This window comes from Suncus etruscus, chromosome 13 (genome assembly GCF_024139225.1).
Source record: "Suncus etruscus isolate mSunEtr1 chromosome 13, mSunEtr1.pri.cur, whole genome shotgun sequence".
Lineage (NCBI taxonomy): Eukaryota > Metazoa > Chordata > Mammalia > Eulipotyphla > Soricidae > Suncus > Suncus etruscus.
The window spans coordinates 95,706,026-95,732,228 of record NC_064860.1 but is presented as its reverse complement, the minus strand read 5'-3'; the positions used below and the strand labels follow the sequence as shown (position 1 = coordinate 95,732,228).

General features: G+C 45.6%; 1 protein-coding gene across 1 annotated transcript; it reads left to right on the top strand.

Annotated features, from left to right (window-relative positions):
• Window positions 1–11,023: 11,023 nt before the first annotated feature.
• PSMG1 (proteasome assembly chaperone 1) lies at window positions 11,024–24,925 on the top strand. Its single transcript, XM_049785403.1, has 7 exons — window positions 11,024–11,170; window positions 12,675–12,781; window positions 13,904–14,055; window positions 21,969–22,031; window positions 23,100–23,298; window positions 24,053–24,189; window positions 24,785–24,925. The coding sequence occupies exons 1-7, from the start codon at window positions 11,031–11,033 to the stop codon at window positions 24,863–24,865; spliced, it is 879 nt and encodes a 292-aa protein (XP_049641360.1). The 5' UTR covers window positions 11,024–11,030; the 3' UTR covers window positions 24,866–24,925.
• The last annotated feature ends 1,278 nt before the right edge of the window (window positions 24,926–26,203 follow it).

Below are 26,203 nucleotides of genomic sequence, written 5' to 3'. Positions count from 1 at the left end.
CTGTGTAGTTATTTCTCTAACTGGGCTCGTTGTGTTAAGCTTCATATCATGGGTCGTCCTTCCAGCCCTCATCTCTATTGTCTCTGATCTCTATTGTCTCTGTGTATTATTACCATAATGTCTTTTATTTTCTTAAACTCATAGATGAGTGAGACTATTCTGTGTCTATCTCTCTCCTTCGGACTTACTTCACTCAGCACAATAGTTTCCATGTCCATCCATATATAGGAAAATTTCATGACTTCATTTTCCCAATGGCTGCAGATTATTCTGTTGTGTATTCTACTTTAGTGATTAACATTATTTTTAGGATGTTTTCAAAGTTAAAAACACTCAGTTTTTACGGATCAGTTAGCATGTATTGATTTTGCTTGGTTAAAATAACACATTTTACTATTGGCCAGTTATAACATCCTTTTTTTAAAAAAAAAAATGGAAGGTTTGTTCCTGATTTTGACTTTTTCCTAGGTTTACCCCTAGTGTGGGGCATTAGCAAATACTGGAGGCTCTTCAGGACCCAAGGGATCTGACTCTGCACCCAGGGAAACACAAGCCCCACAGTAGGAACAACTGAACCTGGACACCAGCAGTTTACTCAACAACAAATGCTGCCAGCTCTCCTCAAGTAATGGCACTTTAAATGCTCAAGTAATGGCACTTCTCTGTGCTTTATATTTCTAATATTAAAATTTTTCACCCCCCATAAGAAGGGAAAGTGATGGTACTTTGATGTATAATGAAAGAAGGCACAATATTAATATAGTTATCACAAAACAGGTCACACAATAATTGATAAATGTTGCATTAAAGGAGACTTTAGTGTAGACATAGAAAGTGTTACAGGTTTTGTGAAAAAATGCTACTACTCAGTGCTTAATGTTTAGAGTTGCCTTACAAAATGCATTTTTGGTCAACTTTCTTAAATAGGTTATTTTGGGAAAGTTACTTTAACAGTTTTATAAAAAATATGTCATGAAGGGGAAATAAAAAACAAAACTAAATATAGAAGCCAAAGTGAATGATAACAGAATCAATGGACATAAACTTGAACAATCTAAACTTTAAGGGGTCTGTTATACTGGCAGGCCAGGTGTCAAAGGGTAGTGGTATGGGATGTATTCTGGGGTCATTTTGGAGGAAGGTTAACGTAGGTGGTCGGACAGGTCCTGACTTGGTTGTATAACTCAGACTCAACTATGAAGTTGAGTTGGTGATGGTCACATATTTTTTTATTAAAATAAAATTTAAAAGAATGTTTCAGAGGAAAAGAACCTTGGTTATAACTTTGAAAACATACCAACCTATCTAGCTTTATTTGCTTTTTATGTGGGGTAGAAAACCCCACTGATATTCAGAGTTTGATGACTGGTCGCTTCTATGAGAAATGAGAAAATATTGGATATACATTGAATGTTCCAAGAGAAAGCCCAGTTCTTTATACCTTATTAGGCTTGAATTGTGTTTAAAAGCAGGTAAGTTACATTAATGAGATATTTGTGTTATTTAGAATGATTTTTCACTCTAAAATGAGGACATGGCTTTCTTTTTTCTTTTCCCCTTTTCATAGCTTCAGAATCCAAAAGTGAGATTTCAGCAACAACTGGAATGCAATGCGATTTTTGAACCAAGAAGCAAACTTACAAGCGCTAATAGCAACAGGAGGTGATCTGAAGGCAGCTATTGAAAGGGTACTGGGCTCCCAGCATCATAGCAACATTTCTGTGTCTTGAAAAAAAAGTAATATTTTGATAATGGTTATTAAATCTTTAAAATACCCAGTATATTTCATTTTGACTCTTGGCATTTTTCTTGGTTTAGAAATAAGCCCAATATGATTTTAAGGGGGAATGCCATAAGACGTGTGGTGGTTTTGGTGTGTTTTGTTTTAGAACAGTGGGAATCAATGCTTTTTCATTTAAGGCGACATCAAACCCTTCTGCATTTATCATATTTTTTTTAAAAAATCACCTTTTAGAGTTGAGTGAACAAATTGTTGTCTTGCATCTGTGCAGTTTATTTGCTTTGTCAATATTAGTCTATGGTAGTGATTTATGTAGAATAAAAGCATTAACAATTAAATTTTTAATTAAAAATTAAAATATTACTTAATGTGATTTTTGCATGTATACTTGTGGACAGAATGCTGTAAGATTTACTACTGAGAGTTTTTGCTTTTGTTGTATACACTGTAGTTCTGCACTTCGGGACTGCATTTCTAGAAATAAAGTGCAATAGATTATCTGGGCAAAATACCTATAACCAAAACTAGTAAAACTCAGGAAACTGAGAGTTTCCTTATTGTGTAGAATCTTACAGCATCTTTGATAAAAATCTCTCAGCCAAAGTACTAGTTGATTAAGATTTGTTGAAACCTAGGAGAAAAGCTGATTTCTTTCTAAGGACTTTAATTGTACAAAGGACATGATATAACATCGGTTCAGCATTCAGAGATTGACTGTAAATTACCTTAATCTCGAGGATGGAAGGGGCACTGTGGCATAACTTAAAAGTGCATTTGCACAGAACTTTTCAGCTTTTTTGCATGTAGTTTAACAAGCATTACAACTTATGACTCAAATGTTGCTTTTGCTGAAAGTGTCTGATGTGTCAGTTATTTTTAATCACCATATGAAAATTGAAATATATGAAAATTGTTTGGTTTATTCATTTTCACATACCAGAGAGCACATTAATTTAAATGATTTGCGAGCTACTTGTTTTGGAAGTGTGTTGGTAGTTTTATGAAGAAATAGTTCCATATTGTGTTTTTTTAGAGCCTTGGGAGGGAAATGGGGGTGGGGGGACGTGACCTATCCTAGACTGGGGCAGCCTAAAAGTACTAAAACACGATTTTGTTTAGGGATGCTGTGCATAGAGTTTAGTGGAGAAGTTTCCAGGAGAGAAAAGAGCCATTTAAAAAAAATTATTGAGTCCATTTGGCTGTTCTAAGAGCCTTTTGCTCCCATCCCCAAAGATCTGGTTGTCTCTCATACTTTAGGGGTAGTACATTCCTTAATTTAGGACCAATTAAAACATGACTTTGCGGGGCCAGATAGCATGGAGGTAAGGCATTTATTTGCCTTGCATGCCGAAGGACGGTGGTTCGAATGCCTGCATCCCATATGGTTCCCCGAGCCTGCTGGGGGGCGATTTCTGAGCATAGAGCCAGGAGTAGCCCCTGTGCGCTGCTGGGTGTGACCCAAAAACCAAAAACAAACAAACATGACTTTGGGTCAATAATCAATTGGTCTGACTTTGTTTCAGTATTTTCTTAGCTCGTTATTGTTGTGTATGTAAATATTTTGGGGGATTACTATGTTGCTCACCCTAATCTGATTAGGTGATTGTGCCCTACCCTAGGGTGTGACCTGGCATTCTGCCCCCACCCTAGGGTAGGACCTGATTCTGCTTCCACCATTGGTTGGTATCTGATCCCACCATTGGGTGGGACCTGACTCTGGACTATAAGAGCAAGGGTCTGTGGAAGGCGAGGGCTTTTGCTGGCTGGAACTGAATCTGAGTCTTTGGACTTCAGTTTTGTCCATCCGAATAAAGCAAATATTTCCACGAGCCTGATTGTCTGCGAGCTGTTTACCCGCCGTTTCACCTCAGAACCGTGGGCTAGACAGGGTGGCAGACGCGTGCTCCGAGCTGGAAGAAAAGGGCCTCATTCTCCATCCCTCCATCAGTCAACCTCTTCAGGGTTAATATATCTATGAAATCCATTTCCCATGGTTTTGATGAGCCGACCAAATTCTTCGGCTAATTTACCTTCATGCCCCATCGGATTTTTCTTGTTAATATCCTTTTTATAATGATCTTTATAAAAATACTGAGTTAAGTCTGAAATATTATACAAGCATTGCAATATTGAGTTCATGTAGCAAGAGTTTCCTATATTTTGGAGTCCAGTTAAGACAGGTTCCTGTCTTTCCTTTTGCATCTCGGAGTGTAAGGGTTTATCACTACCATCAGTCTCACTCATTGTATGGCGTGTGACAGCTAAATCGTTCCCTGCCCCAGAGACCTTAGTAATATTACTGCTGTTAGTGTCTGAAGTATTCTGTTTTTTCTCTGAAGGGGAGTTTGTAGTCTGAACCTGATCATTTGTGCTAGCCCGATTTCTAACAAGACGTAATGGAACCCAAAATTTCTTGGGAGGGTCATCATTTATAGAAACATAGGCATAACCCCTTCCTCTTAGGAGAAGATAGCCAGCTATCCATTTTTCATCCTCCTTGATCCAAATAGGTTTATGGGTTGTTTCTTGTCTCTGAATATCTTCTTTAAAATGTCTTTCCGCTGCAGTGTAGCTTTCCCCTTGGGGTAAGTTAAAGTAATTTAGTGTGATAAGAGTCAAAGATAGCAAATCCGTTGGTGGTAAACCTCTTTTTCTATTTTTTTGCAATTGAGTTTTTAAGGTTCTGTGAGTCCTTTCTACAATGGCCTGTCCCCTACAATTGTAAGGAATTCCTCTGAGATGTCTTATCTGCCATTCCTTACAAAAAAATTCAAAAGTTTTGCTAACATAGGCTGGCCCATTATCAGTTTTTATAGAATATGGAATACCCATCACAGAGAAACATTGTAAAAGAAAACTACAAGCAGCCTTAGATTTTTGAGAAGACATGGGAATTGCCCACATAAACCGAGAATAAGTGTCCACCACAACATGAAGATAAGGTTTCCTTGGAAATAAATCTGTTTGAGTTATATCCATTTGCCAAAGTTCGTTAGATTGTAAGCCTCTTGGGTTTGCTCCTGCTATGTGAGTCTTTTTTGTTAACGGTGCACATACGTTGCAGTTTTCTACAATTTCTCTAGCTTGCCTCCATGGAATTTGGTAATTCACATGTAAACGGCGAGCATTTGTGTGTAGGGCTGAATGTTCCTCTACAGGTGATTTAAATATAGGCATTGCTAGCAAGTCAGCAGTTTTATTTCCTTGAGCCATAGGTCCTGGAAGACCTGAGTGGGCTCTAATATGTGTGATGAAGATGGGCTCAGTTCGTTTTTGAAGAAGCTGCTGTAATTGTTTAAGTAAGTCCTGTATGATCGGGTTATTAGCATTAAGGGATGCAGTGGCTATCACATGACATAAATTTACCACATACAAAGAATCAGAAACTATATTCATGGCTTCAGATACATTTTCTAATAGGTAAATTAACGTTGCTAATTCAACTTTCTGTGCAGATTTATATTTGGTATCTATGGTCATATTAATGTTGTCTCCAGTTATTCCTCCTTTTCCATTTTGGGATCCATCAATGTAAAAAACCTTGGCATTGGGGATAGGGGAATCCCGAACAATTGAAGAAATAACAAACTGAGTTTTCTTTAAAAAGTCCCAAATTTTTCCTGCTGGATAATGGGAGGATATTTCTCCTGTGAAATCTGAGAGGGCCCTTTGTAGAGATTCATTAATTGGCAATATTGACTCAATTTCCTTTTTTGGTACTGGCAAAACTATTATATCTGGGTCAAAACCTAGTAAAGATATAGATCTGAGTCTTGCCTTGATAATAATCTCTGAAATCAGTTGCAAGTAGGGGACTACTGAGCGAGGTTGTTTGTTATGTAAATACACCCATTCCAAAGGTCCTGACTGTTGCATCAAGGCCCCTGTGGGGGTTTCTATAGTAGGGAAGATTAACAGTAATACCTTTTCTCCTGGGATGAATCTTGAGAGAAACGATTTTTGTAATCTGCTCAAGAAGATGTCCAATTCATTTTTGGCAGCTGTTGTTAAATTTCTCGGGCTATCTAAAGCAGGATCACCCTCCAACGTTTTAAACAGATTAGATAACTCTGCATTTGGGATTCCTAGTGCAGGGCGGAGCCAATTTACGTCACCTAAAAGTCTCTGAAAATCATTAAGCGTTCTGAGGTTTTCTTTTTTGATAGAAAATTTTTGTGGACGTATAGACGTCCGGTCCAAAATAAAACCCAAATATTGATACGGTGGCATTATCTGTATTTTTTCTAAAGCTATTTTCAGTCCTGATATTTGTAAACAGTCAGTAACATAAAAGTATAATTCCTGTAAATCTGTTTCGTTGTTCATTGTGAGCAAGATATCATCTGTATAATGAAATATCATGGCTTGAGGAAATTTTTCACGAGCAGGGCTCAAAACCTTATCTACAAAAAACTGACACATGGTTGGGGAATTCAGCATGCCTTGGGGGAGAACAGTCCATTGGAAACGTCTGCAGGGATGGGTATTATTGAGAGAAGGAACTGAGAATGCAAAACGTTTTTTATCATCTGGGTGGATAGGAATATGGTAGAAGCAGTCTTTCAGATCAATTATAATTAGTGGCCATTCCTTTGGAATAACTACAGGTGATGGTAAACCAGTCTGCAATTTGCCCATAGGTATCATGGATAAATTTATAGCTCTAAGATCCATCAAAAGTCTCCATTTACCGGATTTCTTTTTTATAGTGAATATAGGTGAATTCCATTGAGAAAAAGATGGTTCAATATGTCCTAAACTTAGCTGTTCCTCCACTAATTCTGTCAGCACCTTTAATTTATCAGTTTTAAGGGGCCACTGACCTGTCCAAATTGGTTCATCAGATTTCCATTTTATTTTTATTGGTGCTGGTGTTTTTACGGCAGTGGCCCCCACTAAAAATTTTTGGTTTTTAAATCAAAAGAAGGTTCGGGCTCTTCTGGAGCTAATGGGATGTGGAATTCTGCTTTCCACTGTTTGTGTAGGTCACGGCCCCACAGGGATGGTGAAAATGGGCCCACGTGAGGTCTGATTATTGCTTTTTGATTTTCTGGGCCGTAAAATAGTATAGTCCTCGTACTCAACAGACAGGAACTCAGGCCTCCTATTCCTTCTAGGGAATACGGGATTTCCTGAAGAGGCCAATTTTCTGGCCATTCTTTATCAGAAATTACGGTAACCTGAGCACCCGTATCTATCATTCCATCAAAGGGTTTTCCTTCCAAGTGAAGTTTGATCATTGGGTGTTCATCTTTACATTTAGTAACCAGAGCCACGATTGGGTTTTGAGCAGCACCCGGATCTGTGCTTCCAAAACCTCCAATTCTAGTCTTACCTGAAGTCCCAAATTTGACATAAGGCACTATTACTATCTGGGCAATCGCTTCTCCTTTTTTAAAGGTCCATGTAACTGGTACAGTAATAACTACAATGATTTCTCCCATGGAATCTGAGTCAATGACACCAGTGATTACTGATATACCCTTTATGTTGAGGGAACTTCTGCCAAGAATCAAACCCATGGTATCTGGGGGTGGCGGGCCTACAATGCCAGTTTCTAACATGTAAGGGCATGCTCCTGGGTAAATTGTAATGTCCTCTGGGCATAATATGTCTAATCCGGCACTCCCTGAAGTAGAGTGGATTAATTCCCTTATCGTGATGAATTTTCTTGGGCTGGGCTTGGAAGGATTATTGTCTGTGAACTTTGCCCCTGATTTGGAAGGGCCTGGGGGGAGGCCCTGTAGGCGTTTCCCTGCATCTTGTATGTGTGTTCTTGGGGAGCTGAATTTATAAGGAGACGACAATTTCTTTTGATATGTCCCTGTTTTCCACAATGGTAGCAGGCGATTTGCCTCCTGGGGACTGTGTTGAAACCTCTACTTAGGTTATTATTAATGAGGTTTCTGGATCTGCAATCTTTCGCCCAGTGGTGACCCCTTTTGCATTTTGGGCAAAGACCTGGTTTCCGGAAAGTGTTCTGTCCCGGAGGGGAGTAAGTCATTGTTCCCTTGGTAACTGGGAAGGTTTGTACTGAGTCTAAGTGGGGTGGGGGTTGGGGTTCCACATAGACATTCCGGCAGGCATAAAGGTAATCATTCAGATCTGACTTTTCATTTAATGTATTCAATACTAATCTACAGGCTGAATTTGCATTATGATAGGCCAAAGATTTTACTAGGAAGTTTCTAATCTCATCTTCCACCTGTAACTTCAGAGCATCTTTAATCTTACCTACAAACTCTGCAAATGACTCATAAGGGCCTTGGGTAATTTTTAAAAAGTTTCCTCTACCAATGCTGTTAGAATCAATTTTTTCCCATGCTGACAATGCAATCTCCCTGATTAAATTTAAGATTTCCTTAGGTAAAGCTGCTTGTGTCTGAATATTTGCAAATTGATTTTCTGCCATCAATAATTCATACGATAGAGTAACACCTGCCACTTGCTTTTTTCATACCATCCGGACTATAATTTAGCTTTTACGCCTTCTGAATAGTACATTTCCCATTCAGTTCGCTGTTTAGACGACAGGCATATTTCAGCGATTCTTTTAAAATCATACAAAGTCCAAGATGAGTTATGACTCCAAAGTCTTAATAACTCCACACTGTATGGCGATTTTGGCCCATTTTCTTTACATGATCTTTTAAACCGATCTAATTGTTGTGTATGTAAATATTTTGGGGGATTACTATGTTGCTCACCCTAATCTGATTAGGTGATTGTGCCCTACCCTAGGGTGTGACCTGGCATTCTGCCCCCACCCTAGGGTAGGACCTGATTCTGCTTCCACCATTGGTTGGTATCTGATCCCACCATTGGGTGGGACCTGACTCTGGACTATAAGAGCAAGGGTCTGTGGAAGGCGAGGGCTTTTGCTGGCTGGAACTGAATCTGAGTCTTTGGACTTCAGTTTTGTCCATCCGAATAAAGCAAATATTTCCACGAGCCTGATTGTCTGCGAGCTGTTTACCCGCCGTTTCACCTCAGAACCGTGGGCTAGACAGGGTGGCAGACGCGTGCTCCGAGCTGGAAGAAAAGGGCCTCATTCTCCATCCCTCCATCAGTCAACCTCTTCAGGGGCTGACCTGCTACAGTTATAATTCTTTGATGGACAGCTACAGAAAATTAAAAGGTTGAAGTAACGAAAAATGAGTTCAGACCAATAAAACAAGGAAAAGGCAAGTGGATTTCCATTATGCTGTATGTTGCTTACTATGAAAACTGGTCCAGAGTTCAGGTTGCCACCAGCCCACACAGTGTTGGTACTTTACCCAAGCAAGAAGTGACATTGGGAAGTCAAGGTGGAGGCATGACTGGAGAAAGGAGGCGTAAATGGTTTTCATGTGTTTGTGCTCTCTCTGCCACATGCTTCTGTCTGGTTTAAAGAACCGTTGTGATGGTTAATGGTGGCAGACTGTGATTGTTTTAAAAAGAATCCTCAGAGGAAAGCATCATTGAACATGTCTACTTAGCCAAAGAGCAGACAAACTTTATATGACACATCTTATAATGCTTAATAAAGAAATCCTTCTGAGACATGTTCTCTTTCCTAGAGTAGGTAATAATGATTGGTGAGTGTACATGTGGGTGTCTTCTGTGATTGTGGTTTGTGAAACTGTGCTGTGAGGTTGTGGGGTGTCTGTGATTGTGGGGTGTGTGACGGTGCTGTGTGTGTGTGACTGAGGGGTGAGATTGTGGGTGTGTATGATTCTAGGGTGTCACTGTAGGGGATGAGGTGTGATTGTGCTGGTAGTCTGTGGTTGTGGTGTAAGATTGTGGCTTGTGACTACGGAGTGTGTGCGATTGTGGTATGTGAGACTGTGGAGTGTGATTGTGGGGCTTGACTGTGCTGTGAGACTGTGAGGTATCTGTGTGATTGTGACATGAGACTGTGCTGGGACTGGGGTGCCTGTGTGTGATTTTGGGGTGTGACTGTGTGTGAAATTGTGGTGTTCCACAATCCCCAAAGAGGTAGAGGAATCCTCATGACCCCAATCCAGGTAGGACAAGAGAGACACAGGCCCCGCAACAATTCCAAAGCAGGAAATAATTCACACACCTTTGGGTAGGGATAGCAGGCCAGAAACTCCCAATGCAAGCTGTTCACCCACAAGCCAGTCTTTCCACCACTTGGAACCACGAGCCAAGAGGGCAGCTGCTCCTACAGACCTCCAAAGCAGCCTTTCTTGGGAAAAACCAAGCCCACCCCTAAGGGGAGGGAAAAGAGTCAGATGAGGAGGCCATCGGGAAACATTCTAGACCGAAGAACCAATTGATTGGAAGGCAATATAAGGACCACTATTGAGGCCAGAAGGCAATATGAGGACCGATCCAAAGGCCTCCACCAAGTGCGCTGTGAGACTGTGGGGTGTCTGTGTGCGATTGTGGTGAGACTGTGCTAAGACTGGGGTGTCTGCCAGTCATTTGTGGGTGTGACTGTGCTGAGACAGTCGGGTGTGTATGTGATTGTGGGGTGCGATGTGCTGCGCCCAGCGGGCATGGTGGTCAGGACGGGAGCTGGTACGTATGCTGCGGCCCTCCTGGCCCCTGTGCCCACCTGGAGGCGGCGTCTGTGGGATATTGTGCCGATCCCCGCCACCTCCCCAGCACCCATGCTCTCTCCTCCTGGGTCCCCACCGCACTCGGACAGATGTGCTGGCAGGCGGGGAAGGGCCGGCAGCAGCCACGGGCCCTCAGAGCCACGAGGCCCTTCATCGTCTGCTGGGCCGTCGGGGCAGGGACGCGGGTCGCATCCCCACTTGTCATCTGACGGAGCCTGCAAGGACAGCCGAGATGAGGGCTGGTCCCTGCGGGGCAGAAGGCCTCCCCGTCGCGTTCCTCTCCCCGGGTCGCTTCCGGCTTTTCTAGCCCACAGTCCGCCAGTCTCTATTGCCTAGGCTCGGTGGGAGCGTGGGAAAGGCTCTGGCGGGAGTTTGGCGGTGGCAGTGAGTGTGCGGATGCGCGGTGATACTACTGTGGGCCTGGCCTCCTGGTTGGGCGGAGCGTCTCAGGGAGCGTGACCCTGCTTAGCGCTGGTTGGGCGAGCGATGACTAGGGGGCGTGGTCATGTTTATGCAGATTGGGTAGAGGGGCGCCCGTGCCCATGCTAGGCGCTGGTTGGTCGAGGGGACGCAGGGTCATGGCCCGCGTGTCACGCCATTGGGTAGTTTGGCCGGGGATGTGCCCGTGCTCGGCGCCGATTGGCCGGCGTGTGGCAGGGGGCGGTGCGAGGCGCGGCGCAGGCGCAGTGCGTCGCGTGACGCCGCCGGGCAGGAAGGCCACCATGGCGGCCACGTTCTTCGGGGAGGTGGTGTGGTCGCGCTGCCGGGCGGGCACGGAGGACGAGGAGGAGGCGGCGGAGGAGGAAGGCGCGAGGGCGACGTTCGAGGACGGGGAGGTCCGGCGGCAGCGGGCTCGGAAGAGGTGAGGCCGCACGATGCTAGCGGGACCGCGTGGGTCCTTGTCGCTGCCAGGTTTGGGGTCCTAGGAGCGGCCCAAGAGGAGTTCTGCAGCACAACCCCATCTTCTGGGCGCTACCTAACGCCCACACTTGAGTGTTTTGTGTTTTTTTAATATAACTTTTATTCCAATCATAGTGGCTTACGTATCGTTGACGATAATATTTTAGGTGCATGTTAGCATAAAGTCAAGGAATTCCCATCACCGAATTGTCCTCCTTCCACCTCCACCTCCGTTCCCTCCCTCCCTTCCATATCCTCTTCCCTCACCCCCAGGGCTGCCAGAATAAGTGGTCCCCTCTGTGCCTAGCTTATTACTCAGTGGTCTTTTATTTTTTTATTTATTTATTTATTTTGATTTTGGGCCACACCCGGCAGTGCTCAGGGGTTCCTCCTGGCTGTCTGCTCAGAAATCGCTCCTGGCAGGCACGGGGGATCATGTGGGACACCGGGATTCGAACCAACCACCTTTGGTCCTGGATCGGCTGCTTGCAAGGCAAACGCCCCTGTGCTATCTCTCCGGGCCCACTACTCAGTGGTCTTACACCTGTTTGGTCTTGGCACCTCCCTTATTAACCCCCCCCTAATTGGGAGGCGGGGCTAGATAGTTCAAGTTACGCGGTTTTGTTTGAAGAAGAGAAAAGCAATAACCTGGGGGAAGAAAAAAATCAAATACTCCGGAAATGGGCCGAGTCCTTTCCATCCTTGGTTTGGGAGACAAAGGGGAAAAAGAAGGTGAAACACCACAGCAGTACAAAAAGAGGTCTCAAATAAAATGTCCACTGAGCACTCCAAAAAAAAAAGGGGGGGGGTAAGCACCACATACAAGCCTTGGTACTGAGATAAAAAGTGTGGCAGAGCACCTAAAGGAAGAAAAGAAGAAAATAAATAAATATAAATGGAGACATCAACTTCAATAGCCAAACCAAAACAAAGAAATCAACAAAATATAAATAAATTAATAATAATAAATTGTTTTGTGCTTTTTGCCTTTTTTCCCCCTCCTGCACATGCACAGTAAATATTGGGGTCATTCGAAAAAGAATTTCCTTTGCCTAAGAGATTCAGGGATTCTCCACCCTTGAAGTATATTGTCATGGATTAACTATAGACTCCTTTCAGGTTCATTTACTCTCCCCTTGGTGTTTTTGTGGTGTATGGAAGACTTCTGCTCCGTCCTGGGTGATAAAATCAGACCTCTATATCTAGAGGTCTCGGTATCTGCACAAATCACGGAGTTGAACTTATGATTATGTCTTTCTTTATGGTTCTAGAAGTTCTGGTGTTTTTTTTTTTTTATTATTCTGGAAGCTGATTGCCTGTATTCATGGTTTCTTTCAAGTTATCATAACTGTTCTCCATAAGGAATATTCCTGGTCTCAGAGACTTGTAGGATCCTTTTGGGCAGTTCCCTAGTCTTGGGGATCCGGGATTAATATATCTTGTTTTCCTTTGGTCTCTTATCTCAGGGAGGTAAGGCTTCTCAGAACACAGACAAAAACATCTTGGGATGTCCCGCTGCTGGAGAAATATCCCTGCTCCAAGTTCATCCTTGCCATAGGAAATAATGCGGTGGGTAAGTGCAAACATCCTAAGGTTGTCAAGTTACTTGTTTCCATTGTAAAAGATTTCAGGGGGGTAGTACATCTGGTCAGTACTTGCTTTGCATGTGGCTCCCCCAACTCTATCTCTAGCACCCCTATGGTCCCCTGAGCAACACCAGGAGTGAGCCCCAAGCACCTATGGCTGTGGCTGAACACCCCCCACCTGCCCCCACCCAGTTTTTTTGTTTGTTTTGGGCTTAATTTGGCAGCACTCAGGGGTTACTCCTGATTCTGCACTCAGGAATCACTCCTAGCAGTGCTCAGGTGACCTAATGGGATGTTGGAATGGAACCTGTATCAATTGCGTGCGAGGCAAATGCCCTTCCTGCTGTGCTGTCGCTCCAGCTCAGAATTGCGTGTTGATGGTGAGGACTTGGCCTCCTCTTCGATAACACTGTCTGGCATGTCGTTCTCTGCAGGAGCTAGTGGAGAAGGGAGAGGTCAGGAGCCAGTTGGCTGAGGGGGCTTGCTAGTGTGCTTCCTGCTTCCTTGCATTCTGGGCCTGTGGTGCATGCAGGGGCTTTTAAAAGGTTTTCTGTTAGAATCTGGTAGTTGTTTTAGCTGTTTTCTTGGGGGGTGGGGACGGCAGCACATCTGGTAATGTTCCGGGTTGACTCCTGCTTCAGTGCTCAGAAATCAGGAAAAAAACGAATATACCCAAATAACAGCTTGTGCACTAGCGTTACTGAGTCTTCCCACACTGAGGTCAGTTGATGGGTGAGCACAGGTGGGATTCAGGGAGGTACCTGGAAATCCAGTTCAGATAACCTCTGCTTCCAGCGGAAGAGGGACGCGTGGACCCCAGTCTCTGGCACCGCAGGGTCCTCTGAGTACTGCTGGTGTGATGATGATCACAGAGCCTGCTTCCTCCTCTGGCTCGGCGGAGCACTGCAAATACAGGGTCCTGGTCCTCATCTCCTTGCACTTTCATCCTGCAGAGTGGTGGAGCATTAATGTGGCTGGTTTTGAGTAACCCAGCCCCCCCCCCCCCCACCTTGGTCCTGAACTATGAGAGTGGCGAGAACAGATGCTGATTGAGTGGAAAAGCACCTTTGAAAATCCTATCTGCTGACAGCTATGAATTGCTCTTCCAGCCTTCCTGTCTTCATTCGTCATGAACTCAGGCGACTGGGAGGAAGTGGGCTGCGCTGAGCTCTGGAACGAGTGGTGTCGGGCCACAGACACCATGCATATGTCCCCCGCCAAGGCCTTTTGCATCTTCTACTACCTCCAGTCAAATCCCTCGGTATGTGAGTCGGGCCGGGCTGGGCTGGGCTGGCCTGGCCAGGTCACCTTCATTTGTCCGTCTCAGAAACCAGAGCTTGGTGGCGGAATGGTAATTTATTAGGAGCAAAGTGTGAGTGTCAGCCATTCGCATCCTTATCCCCCCCAAATTACTTCCGTTGTGGCAGCTGTAGAATAGATGGTTTATTTTCCTTTGTCTTTGTTTTTGTCAGCTTCCTTTTCCTCTGCCTCCTTTTCCTCTTCCTCCTCTTTTTCTCCTCCTCCTCCTCCTCTTTCTTTTTCTTCTTTGCCAGGAATTAAACCCAGGCCTCACCCTGGGTTTGTGGTTCTCTTTTTTTTTTTTTTACAGTAAATTTTTTTTTTTATTTAAACACCTTTATTACATACATGATTGTGTTTGGGTTTCAGTCATGTAAAGAACACCACCTATCACCAGTGCAACATTCCCATCACCAATGTCCCAAGTCTCCCTCCTCCCCACCCGACCCCCGCCTGTACTCTAAACAGGCTCTCCATTTCCCTCATACATTCTCATTAGGACAGTTCAAAATGTAGTTATTTCTCTAATTAAACTCATCACTGTTTGTGGTGAGCTTCCTGAGGTGAGGTGGAACTTCCAGCTCTTTTCTCTTTTGTGTCTGAAAATTATTATTGCAAGAATGTCTTTCATTTTTCTTAAAACCCATAGATGAGTGAGACCATTCTGCATTTTTCTCTCTCTCTCTCTGACTTATTTCACTCAGCATAATAGATTCCGTGTACATCCATGTATAGGAAAATTTCATGACTTCATCTCTCCTGACAGCTGCATGATATTCCATTGTGTATATGTACCAAAGTTTCTTTAGCCATTCGTCTATTGAAGGGCATCTTGGTTGTTTCCAGAGTCTTGCTATGGTAAATAGTGCTGCAATGAATATAGGTGTAAGGAAGGGGTTTTTGTATTGTATTTTTGTGTTCCTAGGGTATATTCCTAGGAGTGGTATAGTTGGATCGTATGGGAGCTCGATTTCCAGTTTTTGGAGGAATCTCCATATCGCTTTCCATAAAGGTTGAACTAGACAGCATTCCCACCATCAGTGGATAAGAGTTCCTTTCTCTCCACATCCCCGCCAACACTGTTTATTCTCATTCTTTGTGATGTGTGCCATTCTCTGTGGTGTGAGGTGGTATCTCATCGTTGTTGATTTGCATCTCCCTGATGATTAGTGATGTGGAACATTTTTTCATGTGTCTTTTGGCCATTTGTATTTCTTCTTTGTCAAAGTGTGTTCATTTCTTCTCCCCATTTTTTGATGGGATTAGGTGTTTTTTTTCTTGTAAAGTTCTGTCAGTGCCTTGTATATTTTGGAGATTAGCCCCTTATCTGATGGGTATTGGGTGAATAGTTTCTCCCACTCAGTGGGTGGCTCTTGTATCCTGGGCACTATTTCCTTTGAGGTGCAGAAGCTTCTCAACTTAATATATTCCCATCTGTTAATCTCTGCTTTCACTTGCTTGGAGAGTGCAGTTTCCTCCTTGAAGATGCCTGTAATGTCCTGGAGTGTTTTGCCTATGTGCTGTTCTATATATCTTATGGTTCTGGGGCTGATATCGAGGTCTTTAATCCATTTGGATTTTACCTTTGTACATGATGTTAGCTGGGGGTCTAAGTTCAATTTTTTGCAAGTGGCTATCCAATTGTGCCACCACCACTTGTTGAAGAGGCTTTCCCTGCTCCATTTAGGATTTCCTGCTCCTTTATCAAAAAGTAGGTGATTGTATGTCTGGGGAACATTTTCTGAGTATTCAAGCCTATTCCACTGATCTGAGGGCCTGTCCTTATTCCAATACCATGCTGTTTTGATAACTTGCTTTGTAGTACAGTTTAAAGTTGGGGAAAGTAATTCCTCCCATATTCTTTTTCCCAATGATTGCTTTAGCTATTCGAGGGTGTTTATTGTTCCAAACTAATTTCAAAAGTGCCTGATCCCCTTCTTTGAAATATGTCATGGGTATCTTTAGAGGGATAGCATTAAATCTGTATAATGCCTTGGGGAGTATTGCCATTTTGATTATGTTAATCCTGCCAGTCCATGAGCAGGGTATGCGTTTCCATTTCCGTGTGTCCTCTCTTATTTCTTGGAGCAGAGTTTTATAGTTTTCTTTGTATAGGTCCTTCACATTTTTAGTCAAGTTGATTCCAAGATATTTGAGTTTGTGTGGCACTATTGTGAATGGGGTTGTTTTCTTAATGTCCATTTCATCCTTATTACTATTGGTGTAGAGAAAGGCCATTGATTTTTGTGTGTTAATTTTGTAGCCTGCCACCTTGCTATATGAGTCTATTGTTTCTAGAAGCTTTTTGGTAGAGTCTTTAGGGTTTTCTAAGTAGAGTATCATGTCATCTGCAAACAGTGAGAGCTTGACTTCTTCCTTTCCTATCTGGATTCCCTTGATATCTTTTTCTTGCCTAATCGCTATAGCAAGTACTTCCAGTGCTATGTTGAATAGGAGTGGTGAGAGAGGACAGCCTTGTCTTGTGCCAGAATTTAGAGGGAAGGCTTTCAGTTTTTCTCCATTGAGGATAATATTTGCCACTGGCTTGTGGTAGATGGCCTTAACTATATTGAGAAAGGTTACTTCCATTTCCATCTTGCTGAGAGTTTTGATCAAGAATGGGTGTTGGACCTTATCAAATGCTTTCTCTGCATCTATTCATATGATCATGTGTTATTGATGTTGTGTATTATGTTGATAGATTTACGGATGTTAAACCATCCTTGCATTCCTGGGATGAAACCTACTTGATCTTAGTGGATGATCTTCTTAATGAGGCATTGAATCCTATTTGCCAGGATTTTGTTGAGGATCTTTGCATCTCCATTCATCAGCGATATTGGTCTGTAATTTTCTTTTTTTGTAGCATGTCTGTCTGGTTTAGGTATCAAGGTGATGTTGGCTTCATAAAAGCTATTTGGAAGTGTTTCCGTTTGTTCAATTTCATGAAAGAGTCTTGCCAGTATTGGTAGTAGTTCCTCTTGGAAAGTTTGAAAGAATTCATTAGTGAATCCATCTGGGCCTGGGCTTTTGTTTTTCGGCAGACATTTGATTACCGTTTTAATTTCATCAATGGTGATGGGGGTGTTTAGATATGCTACATCCTCTTCCTTCAACCGTGGAAGATTATAAGAGTCCAAGAATTTATCCATTTCTTCCAGGTTCTCATTTTTGGTGGCGTAGTTTCTCAAAGTAGTTTCTGATTACCCTTTGAATCTTTGTCATATCAGTAGTGATCTCTCCTTTTTCATTCCTAATACGAGTTATCAACTTTCTCTCTCTCTCTTCCTTTGTTAGGTTTGCCAGTGATTTATCAACCTTGTTTATTTTTTCAAAGAACCAACTTCTGCTTTCGTTGATCTTTCGGATTGTTTTTTGGGTTTCCACTTCATTGATTTCTGCTCTCAGCTTTGTTATTTCCTTCTGTCTTCCTATTTTTGGGTCCTTTTGTTGAGCACTTTCTAGTTCTATTAGCTGTGTCATTAAGCTACTGAGGTAAGCTCCTTCTTCCTTCCTGATGTGTGCTTGCAAAGCTATAAATTTTCCTCTCAGTACTGCTTTTGCTGTGTCCCATAAGTTCTGATAGTTTGTGTCTTTCTTGTCATTTGTTTCCAGGAACCTTTTGATTTCCTCCTTGATTTCATCACGGACCCACTGGTTATTGAGTATGAGGCTATTTAACTCCCAAGTGTTAAAGTTTTTCTTCTGAGTCCCTTTGGAATTCACAAATAGTTTCAGAGCCTTGTGGTCAGTGAAGGTAGTCTGCAAAATTTCTATCCTCTTGATATTATGGAGGTATGTTTTATGTGCCAGCATGTAGTCTATCCTGGAGAATGTCCCATGTACATTGGAGAAGAATGTGTGTCCAGGTTTCTGGGGATGGAGTGTCCTATATATATCCACTAGGCCTCTTTCTTCCATTTGTCTCCTCAGGTCTAGTATATTCTTGTTGGGTTTCAGTCTGGTTGACCTATCCAGTGTTGACAAAGCCGTGTTGAGGTCCCCCACAATTATTGTGTTGTTATTGATATTATTTTTCAGATTTGTCAACAGTTGTATTAAATATTTTGCTGGCCCCTCATTAGGTGCATATATGTTTAGGAGAGTGATTTCTTCCTGCTCTACATACCCCTTGATTAATATAAAATGTCCATCTTTGTCCCTTACAACCTTCCTGAGTATAAAGTTTGCATTATCTGATATTAGTATGGCCACTCCAGCTTTTTTATGGGTGTTGTTTGCTTGGATAATTTTTCTCTAGCCTTTTATTTTGAGTCTATGTTTGTTCTGACTATTCAGGTGCGTTTCTTGTAGGCAGCAGAAGGTTGGATTGAGTTTTTTGATCCATTTAGCCACTCTGTGTCTCTTGACTGGTGCATTTAGTCCATTGACGTTGAGAGAAAGAATGTCCTGGGATTTAATGCCATCTTTATATCGAAATTTGGTGTGTTTTTTGGTTAGTCTTGTCTTAAATTAGGTCTTTCAGTTTTTCTCTTAACACTGGTTTTGTGTCTGTAAAGTTTCTGAGCTGTTTTTTGTCTGTGAAACCATGTATTCTTCCGTCAAACCAGAAAGTGAGTTTTGCTGGGTATAGTATTCCTGGGTGAAGCATTCATTTCATTCAGTCTTGTCACAATATCCCACCACTGCTTTCTGGCATTGAGTGTTTCTGGTGACAGGTCTGCTGTAAATCTCAAGGATGCTTGCTTGAACGTAATTTTCCCTTTTGATCTTGCTGTTTTCAGAATTCTGTCTCTATCTGTGGGATTTGTCGTTGTGACTAAGGTGTGTCTTGGGTTGGTTTTTCTGGGGTCTCTTTTGGTTGGTACTCTTCGAGCATGCAGGATTTGATCACATATATTCTTTAGCTCTGGAAATTTCTCTTTAATGATGTTCTTGACCATTGATTCTTTCTGGAAATTTTCTTCCTGGGTCTCTGGGACTCCAATGATTCTTAAGTTATTTCTGTTGATCTTATCATAGACTTCTATTTTCATCTGTTCCCATTCTTTCACTAATTTTTCCATTGTCTGCTCATTTGCTTTAAGTTTTTTATCCAATCTCTCCTGCAGTATGGAATTGTTATGTATCTCATCTTCCACAGCACCAAGTCTATTCTCAGCTTCTGATGCCCTGTCCCAGAGCTTATCCATTTTGTCATTCACTTCGTTTACTGACTTTTTCAGGCCTGTTAGTTGACATGTTTTTTCAGTTTGGAGTTTTGTGATTTCTGTCTTCATATTTTCTTGGTTCTTATTAGTGTTCTGTTCAACTCGATCCATGGTTTCTTTGAGTTCTTTGAGCATCTTCCATATTGCTAGTCTAAAGTCCTTATCTGAGAGGTTGATTAGTTGGTTGGTCATTATCTGGTCCTCAGAATTGTCATCTTCATTCTCTATGTCTGATGCTGGCCTGCGTTGTTTCCCCATTGTCACACTTGTATTGTGCGTTTTTCTACATGTTGTGGTGGTATTCATTGGCTATATGATGCAGGCAGCACACTCCTCTGGCTCCTCCCTTTCTGGATGGGCTGACTTGCCTCTAAGGGAGGGGAGTCCTCCGTGGATGAAGCCTCACACTGGATCAAATCTTAGGCCCGAGCATGCAACAGAGAAGACAGTCCGGAGAGAAATGCTTGCTTCTGTGATATAGCACAGTTCTTAGTGTGATTTTTTTTCTTCTTGTTGCGATGGTGTTCTTTTCTTAGAAAGAGTGCATGGCCGCGTAGCGAAGCGAAGTGGCCATGCTCTGCTGGAGCCTCTTTTCGCCCCACTCCCAAGAGTTTCACGTAAGAGGACAGTAGACAGACATACACAGGTAGCACTCACAGTTTTTCACAGTTGGGCCCCTCTGGGCAGGCGTAGTTTTGTGGATTTTCCCAGCCTGATGTCACAAACAGGGGACCGGCTTCTGCAAAAGCTTGCTGGTTTTTATGTTCTGGAGTCCCGCCCTCCGGGATCACCGGGTTTGTGGTTCTCTGACTGTCAGTTTGCAAAAAAAATCTGTTCATTGGGCGAAGCTGGGGAGTGTTTGCTTTTATCATTATTTACCTGGTATTAGCCCAGAGACTCAGTTGACGTTTATCCAACAGGTGGGTCCTTGATGCATTCTCTACCCAGCTCTGGAGAAGCTGATTGGCCTTGATTTATTTTGGGGGGGAGAGTGGGGGCTCACACAACATTGCTCAAGGCTTCAAGGCCTTTTCAATGCTTGTGTGGGAGGACCCTGTGTTGTACTGGGGGTTGAACCACAGTGCCATGGGGGAGACCAAGCATCTTACCAGCTGGGCTATCTTTTTTTTTTTGGAGGGGACAGGGAGGTTTGGGCCAAACCAGTGGTGCTCTGGTCTTATTCCTGACTCAGTACTCAGGGATTGAGCCTGGTTTTTAAGCCACAAAAGATCCTTGATGCAAGATGCTGGGGCCAGAGATGCTTCGTGAATGTGTCCCCCAAATTACCAAATAATAGCTTGAGCACTAACTTTTGTTTGTAGGTCTTCCCACACTGGGGTCAGTTGGTGGATGAGCACTGGGTGGAATTCAAGGAAGCTCTCAGAGCTGTGGGATTCAGGGAGGTACCTGGAGCACCAGTTCAGATATCCTGTACTTTAGGCTGAAGAGGGACACAGTGGGCCCTGCCAGAGTCCCGGCCTGTTCCCAATTCTGAGTCTGTTCAGTGGGGCGGTTTTGGAGACAGGTCAAGTAGGGGAGGGTACCCTACTCTCCATACATAATTCCTGGCCACTCAGCACTAATTGGGGCCAGCAGTCATGCAGTGGATGGAGTCAGCTAGTCTTGAGTGTGTCTTGTTCCAAAGTGTTAGGACCAAGGGGCCGGAGCAATAGCAAGATAGCTCTTGCCTTGCACACGGCTGGCCTGGGTTCAATCTCCGGAATCCTGAATGGTTTCCCGAGCACCACTCTGGGGCCCCCAAAACATCTGTAACTCAGAGCCCAGGACAGTTCAGTTAGTAGAAGGGCCCCTCCCTACATTTCTTGTGTCTAGGAAACAGAACGTAATATCCTCCCTCTGAGGTGGTTCTGGAGCAGGCCCTGAGGAGAAATTCCCACTGCTCGAAACCTGCGTCTGTGCCTGGTTTTCTCACGCTGCCCTGTGTGGTGGGTCCGATGGCGATTTCACAGACATGGGATTGTCTTCCTTGAGTACCATGCCCTAGGCCTCAGTCATGGCCTACGCTTTGCGTGTCACTTTTCCTGGGATGTGTGGTCTGGAACTTGGGGTCTTTTTTGGGAGGGGGAGAAGAGCTAGAAGGTGTGCTGGGGGCCACACCTGACCAGGCTCAGGGCTAACTCCTGGCTCTGCTCAGAAATCACTCCAGAGGCCAGAGAGATATCACAGCAGTAGGGAATTTCTCTGCATGCAGCTGGCCCAGGACAGGCCTGGGTTTGATCCCCGGCATCCCATATGGTCCTCTGAGCATGCTAGGAGTGATTTCTGAGCACCGAACCAGGAGTAAACCCTGAGCACCAACAGTTGTGCCCACCCCCACCCCCAAAATTACTCCAGCTGAGCACTGGGGACCCTGTGCAGTGCTGAGGATGGAACCCAGGTTACCGTCCTGCTGTTCTGTGGCTCTAGCCCCTGGAGTTTGGTTCCTGAAGCAGTGCCGTGGTCAGGGCCTTGAGGGCTTTCCAATCCCGCTCTGGGGCCTGGTGGGTTTGGAGCACCCTGAGCCGGCCCCTGTTGGGGAGGCCAAGTCGGTGGTCGTCCAGGACTTGGTTCTCACAGGACTGCTGGTCGGACATGTCCGTCTTGCTTCGGGAAAGTGAACTGGAACCCAAAACCGAGCACCTGGTCTGGGATGGGAGGCCCCCTGGGGCCCCCTGACCCATGGCACTTGGGGCTTCCATTCCAGGTTATGCTCTGTCAATGCAGCTGCTACGTGGCTGAGGACCAGCAGTTCCAGTGGCTGGAGAAGGTGAGTCTCTGATGGGGGCCTAGGCAGGGACCAGGGGCTCCCTGACACCCTCAGGGTTGTCGCCGATGGGGTCGCAGCTGCTGGGGTTTGTCTGGGTGTTTGAGACCCCACCGGCAGGTGGTTCCATACCACTTTTCCCACAGGAAAATGAGCAACGCCAAGCTGTGCCCTAGTGGGAGACGTTGCAGTGGGCGCTGTGGGCTCTGGGAGCCACCTCGCATAGCCAGGCTCAGATCCGACAGTGCTCTTTTTTGTTGTTGTCTTGGGGCCACAGCTGGTGGTACTCAGGGGTTACTCCTGACTCTGAGTTCAGTAATCAATCCTCAGGCCTCGGGATCCTACGGGATCCCAGGAATCAGAATGTGGACACGTGCACAGTATTTGATTGCTACTCTCTGTTTTGGGGCTAGACTGGTGCACTTCAAAATTTACCCCTGGCTCTGCACTCGGGGGTCACTCTTGGTGGGGCTCAGGGGTCTGTTTGGGGTGCTGGGGAGTGAACCCAGGTTGGCCATGTGCAAGGCAAATGGTCATTCCTGTTGTATTATTGGTATGGACTGTTTTTTGGTTTGAGTTTTTTTTTTTTTTTTTGGTTGGTTCTTTGTTTTGGGGCCACACCTGGTGGTCTGGCAGGTCCAGAAGCTGGGTGGGTTCCTGGGAGTGTGTGTCTTGCAAAAGCTTTGGGGCCGTCTGCTCTAGACCAGTGGACTCAGCCTTTACCGTGTCCCCTCAGGGGCACTTTGGGGCCCACTGGCGTTGTCTTTGGCCCATGAGAGAGGGAGGCCTGAGGTTGAGGCTCACATATCAGGGATCTTCAGAAGCATTTGCTGTTGTCACATTTCCTGGATTGTTGCCGAAATGCAGACAGGTATCGTGCCTCCTTCAAGAAGGCCACACGACCAGAACTTTCTAGACAAAAATCCAGATCGGAACCACTCTGGTTAGGAGTCTGGTTAGCTCAGACGAGGCTCCAACTCCATTTCTCCCTTGGTTATGGTCAATTGTGGGGGGAAGGATGGGAGGGGCTGTCCCAAGGTCTTGTCCCAAGCAGGTTCCCCCTTGTGTCAGGTGTTCGGCTCCTGTCCCCGGAAGAATATGCAGGTGACTGTCCTCACGTCCCGCCACGTCACCGACTACAAGACCTCTGCAGCAGTGGGCAGCTTTGCTTCGCCCTTCCTGAGGGCCCTGAAGACTCGTGACTTCCACGACTCACTGTGCTGTGCCCTGCTCGAGCCGCCCAACTTTGCACATGACCTCCCCGCTGCAGGTGATTCCTAAGCCTCCTGCCTGCTTGGGGGCTAGTCACCCCCCTGTGGTGCTCGGGATAGACCAGCTCTGCCGGACCCTGTGGGGTCGGAGTGGGTACGTCTCTAGCCAGGTGGGCCCCTCACTGACCCCTGTGCTTTCTCTCAGGCCTGTTCTGTGGGATCTTAGAGTTCTTTTTGTTTTTTTTTTTTTGGTTTGGTTTGGTTGCTCAGTGGTCCTGAACATTACTGGTAGTATTCAGGGGTTACTCCTGGCTCTGTGCTCAGAAATCACTCCTGGCTGGTTTGAGTCCATATAGATGCCGAGGATCGAACCCAGCTCAGCCACGTTCCAGGCATCGCCCTCCCTGCTGTGCCATTGCTCTGGCTCCAAGCCAGTAATATCTAGTGGCTGTTTCTATATCAACTTAGGGCCATAAGCACCGCGTGGAGAGCACAGGCCTGGCACGTGGATGACCGGCATCCAGCAGGGTCTCCTGAACACCGCCAGGAGTGATCCCTGAGCACAGAATCAGAAGTCACCCTTGAGCACGGCCAGATGTGGTGCTAAACCCAGACAAGGAGGGTAGAGGGAGCCAGAATCTCAGCGTTCCATGCAGGAAGGGACCCGTATAGTCACCAGGTTGTTCTTGGCCCTGGAGCTGCTCCTGGCCCTGCCAGGATTGGCCCGCACATCCTCTTGTGGCGGGATCACCCCACTTCCCTCGGCTGCTGTGTGACAGGCACACCCACCCCCATTCCCCCCACTGTCTGCAGTCCTGAGCCACTGCCAGGTGTGGCGCATCCCGGCTGTGCTGTACCTGTGCTACACTGACGTCATGCGGCTCGATCCTGTCACCGTGGGAGCCTTCCAGCCGCTGCTCCGGAGCAGCAGCCTGCGAACCCTGGTGAAGGTGAGGGAGGCTGGGGAGCAGGCTGGGGGGTGTGTGTGGGAACGCTTCTGAAGACCAAACTAAGGGATCAGCACTGCTTGTCTGGGCTGGGACACGGGTGCATGCTCACACGACACAAGCTCAGACCGCATGCTCCACACATCCCACGGTACACGTGCTTCACACATACTCACGCCGTTTCATGAACACTCACGCTTCATGTTCATACCTCATGAACGTTCCATATATTCACTCCATACATGCGACACTCCGTGTATACTTGCACGCCCCCCATGCACTCTCTCCACTCCTCTTTCTTCACCCTCTCTTCTCTATCTCCCTCTCTCTGTCTGTCTCCTTCCTCTGTCCCCACCCCCCACCCCCGCACCTTCAAGCTGCTTTCAGTGCTGACGGGGGATGTTGGGGAGGGCCGATAATTTGCCTGACTGAGTCCTCGAGATTGAGTCCTGGGCTCCCTGCGGGACTCCTCCAGGGTCTGGGCCGGGATGTCTGTTGAAGCAGACGTGTCTGTTGGATGCCCTGGAAGCAGCCCGGCCTCCCTGCCTTTCCCCACCTGCCTCAAGTCTTGGTCTCTTGTTTTTTTCTGTCCTTCCAGAATGTTTCCCAGAGCAGAGAGATCCTGAAGAAGCTGACAACTACGATGACGACAGAGGTTCAGAGTAACATCTACACGTGACTTTCCAAGGGACGTAGTGTCCGCTTGTGAAACATAGAATAAATTTATGCTGTATTTTTTTGTACCTTTAATTTTCTTTCTTTTAGTGCTCATACTATTTAAAAGACTAATGTTTTTCTTTGTGGAGGTGTTAAGTATGTCATGGTAGAGAATTAAAATAATTATTAAATGCATTTAAGAAAGGGGGGGATCTGGGGCTTGAACGATACATAGGACAGCAGATAGTGTGTTTGTCTTGCATGCGGCTGACCCTCATTCCATCCGTGGCATCCCATATGGTCCCTTGAGCCTGCCAGGAGCGATTTCTGAGCACAGAGCCAGGAGTAACCCCTGAGTGCTGCCTGGTGTGGCCCAAAAACAAACCAAAAATAAACTTGCCTTTTGCTCACAGCAACTTAAAACTGTCTTCAGAACCACTAGTAGGAAGGAGGCTCGTAACCCAGGATCGATTCTCAAGGTGGTTGCCAGGCCTCGGTACCCCTCGGGGAGGGACTGGAGATTGGGAGGGGGGCTGCTTATCCTACTGTCTCTACCTTTAGGTGCGCTCAGGGGCTCCAAAGGTGGGGGGGCGGGGTGCTTAGCTGTGAGACAGCCACAGAACTCAGGTGCAGCCTGATGGAGACACTTGGCCATGCTGGGGCTGGCCCAGGGTCAGCACCTCAGGGTGGGGGTTCACTGCAGATAGGCCCGCTTTTTGTCTCTGTCCCCTTCCCTGATTGCACCGGCTTCCCCCTATGGAGAGGGATTGTGGGATTCACCCAGAGCCCCAACATTGGCTGAGTTTCAGGGCCTGCATTCTCTAGTGCTCTGATTCATCACCACATCTGCCAGGGCTTGTCAATTGTGGTAGCAGGGATCAGCCTCAGGATGGGGGTTGTCATGCGGGACCCCACCCCGGTTTAATTCCAGAGTGAGGCTGGTGGGGCGAGGGTGCAGGTGACCCTCCTGACTGCGTTCTGGCTGCTTGGAGAGGGACGCATGGGTCTCCCACTGTGTGGGGCAGGTGCCCGTTCACACAGGCTATGGCCTTCAGCACGCCCACCCCACCCCTTTGTTCCCCAAGTCCCCAGGAAGGCGCAGAAGGCACACTGCATAGAAGAATACCTTGCCAGTGGCCACCAGAAGGCAGCATCGCCCCACCAATTCCTGGACCACCTGCGCTCCAGGATTGTCCAAGATTGGGTGTTCATCTTGCCCGTGGCCGATCCGGGTTCAATCCCAGCATCCCATAGGGTCTCCCGAGCCCATCAGGATTAATTCCTGAATGCAGAGTTAGAAGTTACCCCTGAGCACCACCTGCTGTGCCGCCCCCCCCCCTCCCAATAAAACAAAGCAAGG

Coding starts and splice junctions, on each gene's coding strand:
- PSMG1 (XM_049785403.1), top strand. CDS start 11,031: ATGGCGGCCACGTTCTTCGGGGAGGTGGTGTGGTCGCGCTGCCGGGCG. Junction 12,782..13,903: donor CATAGGAAATAATGCGGTGG/GTAAGTGCAAAC, acceptor TTGCTCTTCCAG/CCTTCCTGTCTTCATTCGTC. Junction 23,299..24,052: donor ACATGACCTCCCCGCTGCAG/GTGATTCCTAAG, acceptor CACTGTCTGCAG/TCCTGAGCCACTGCCAGGTG.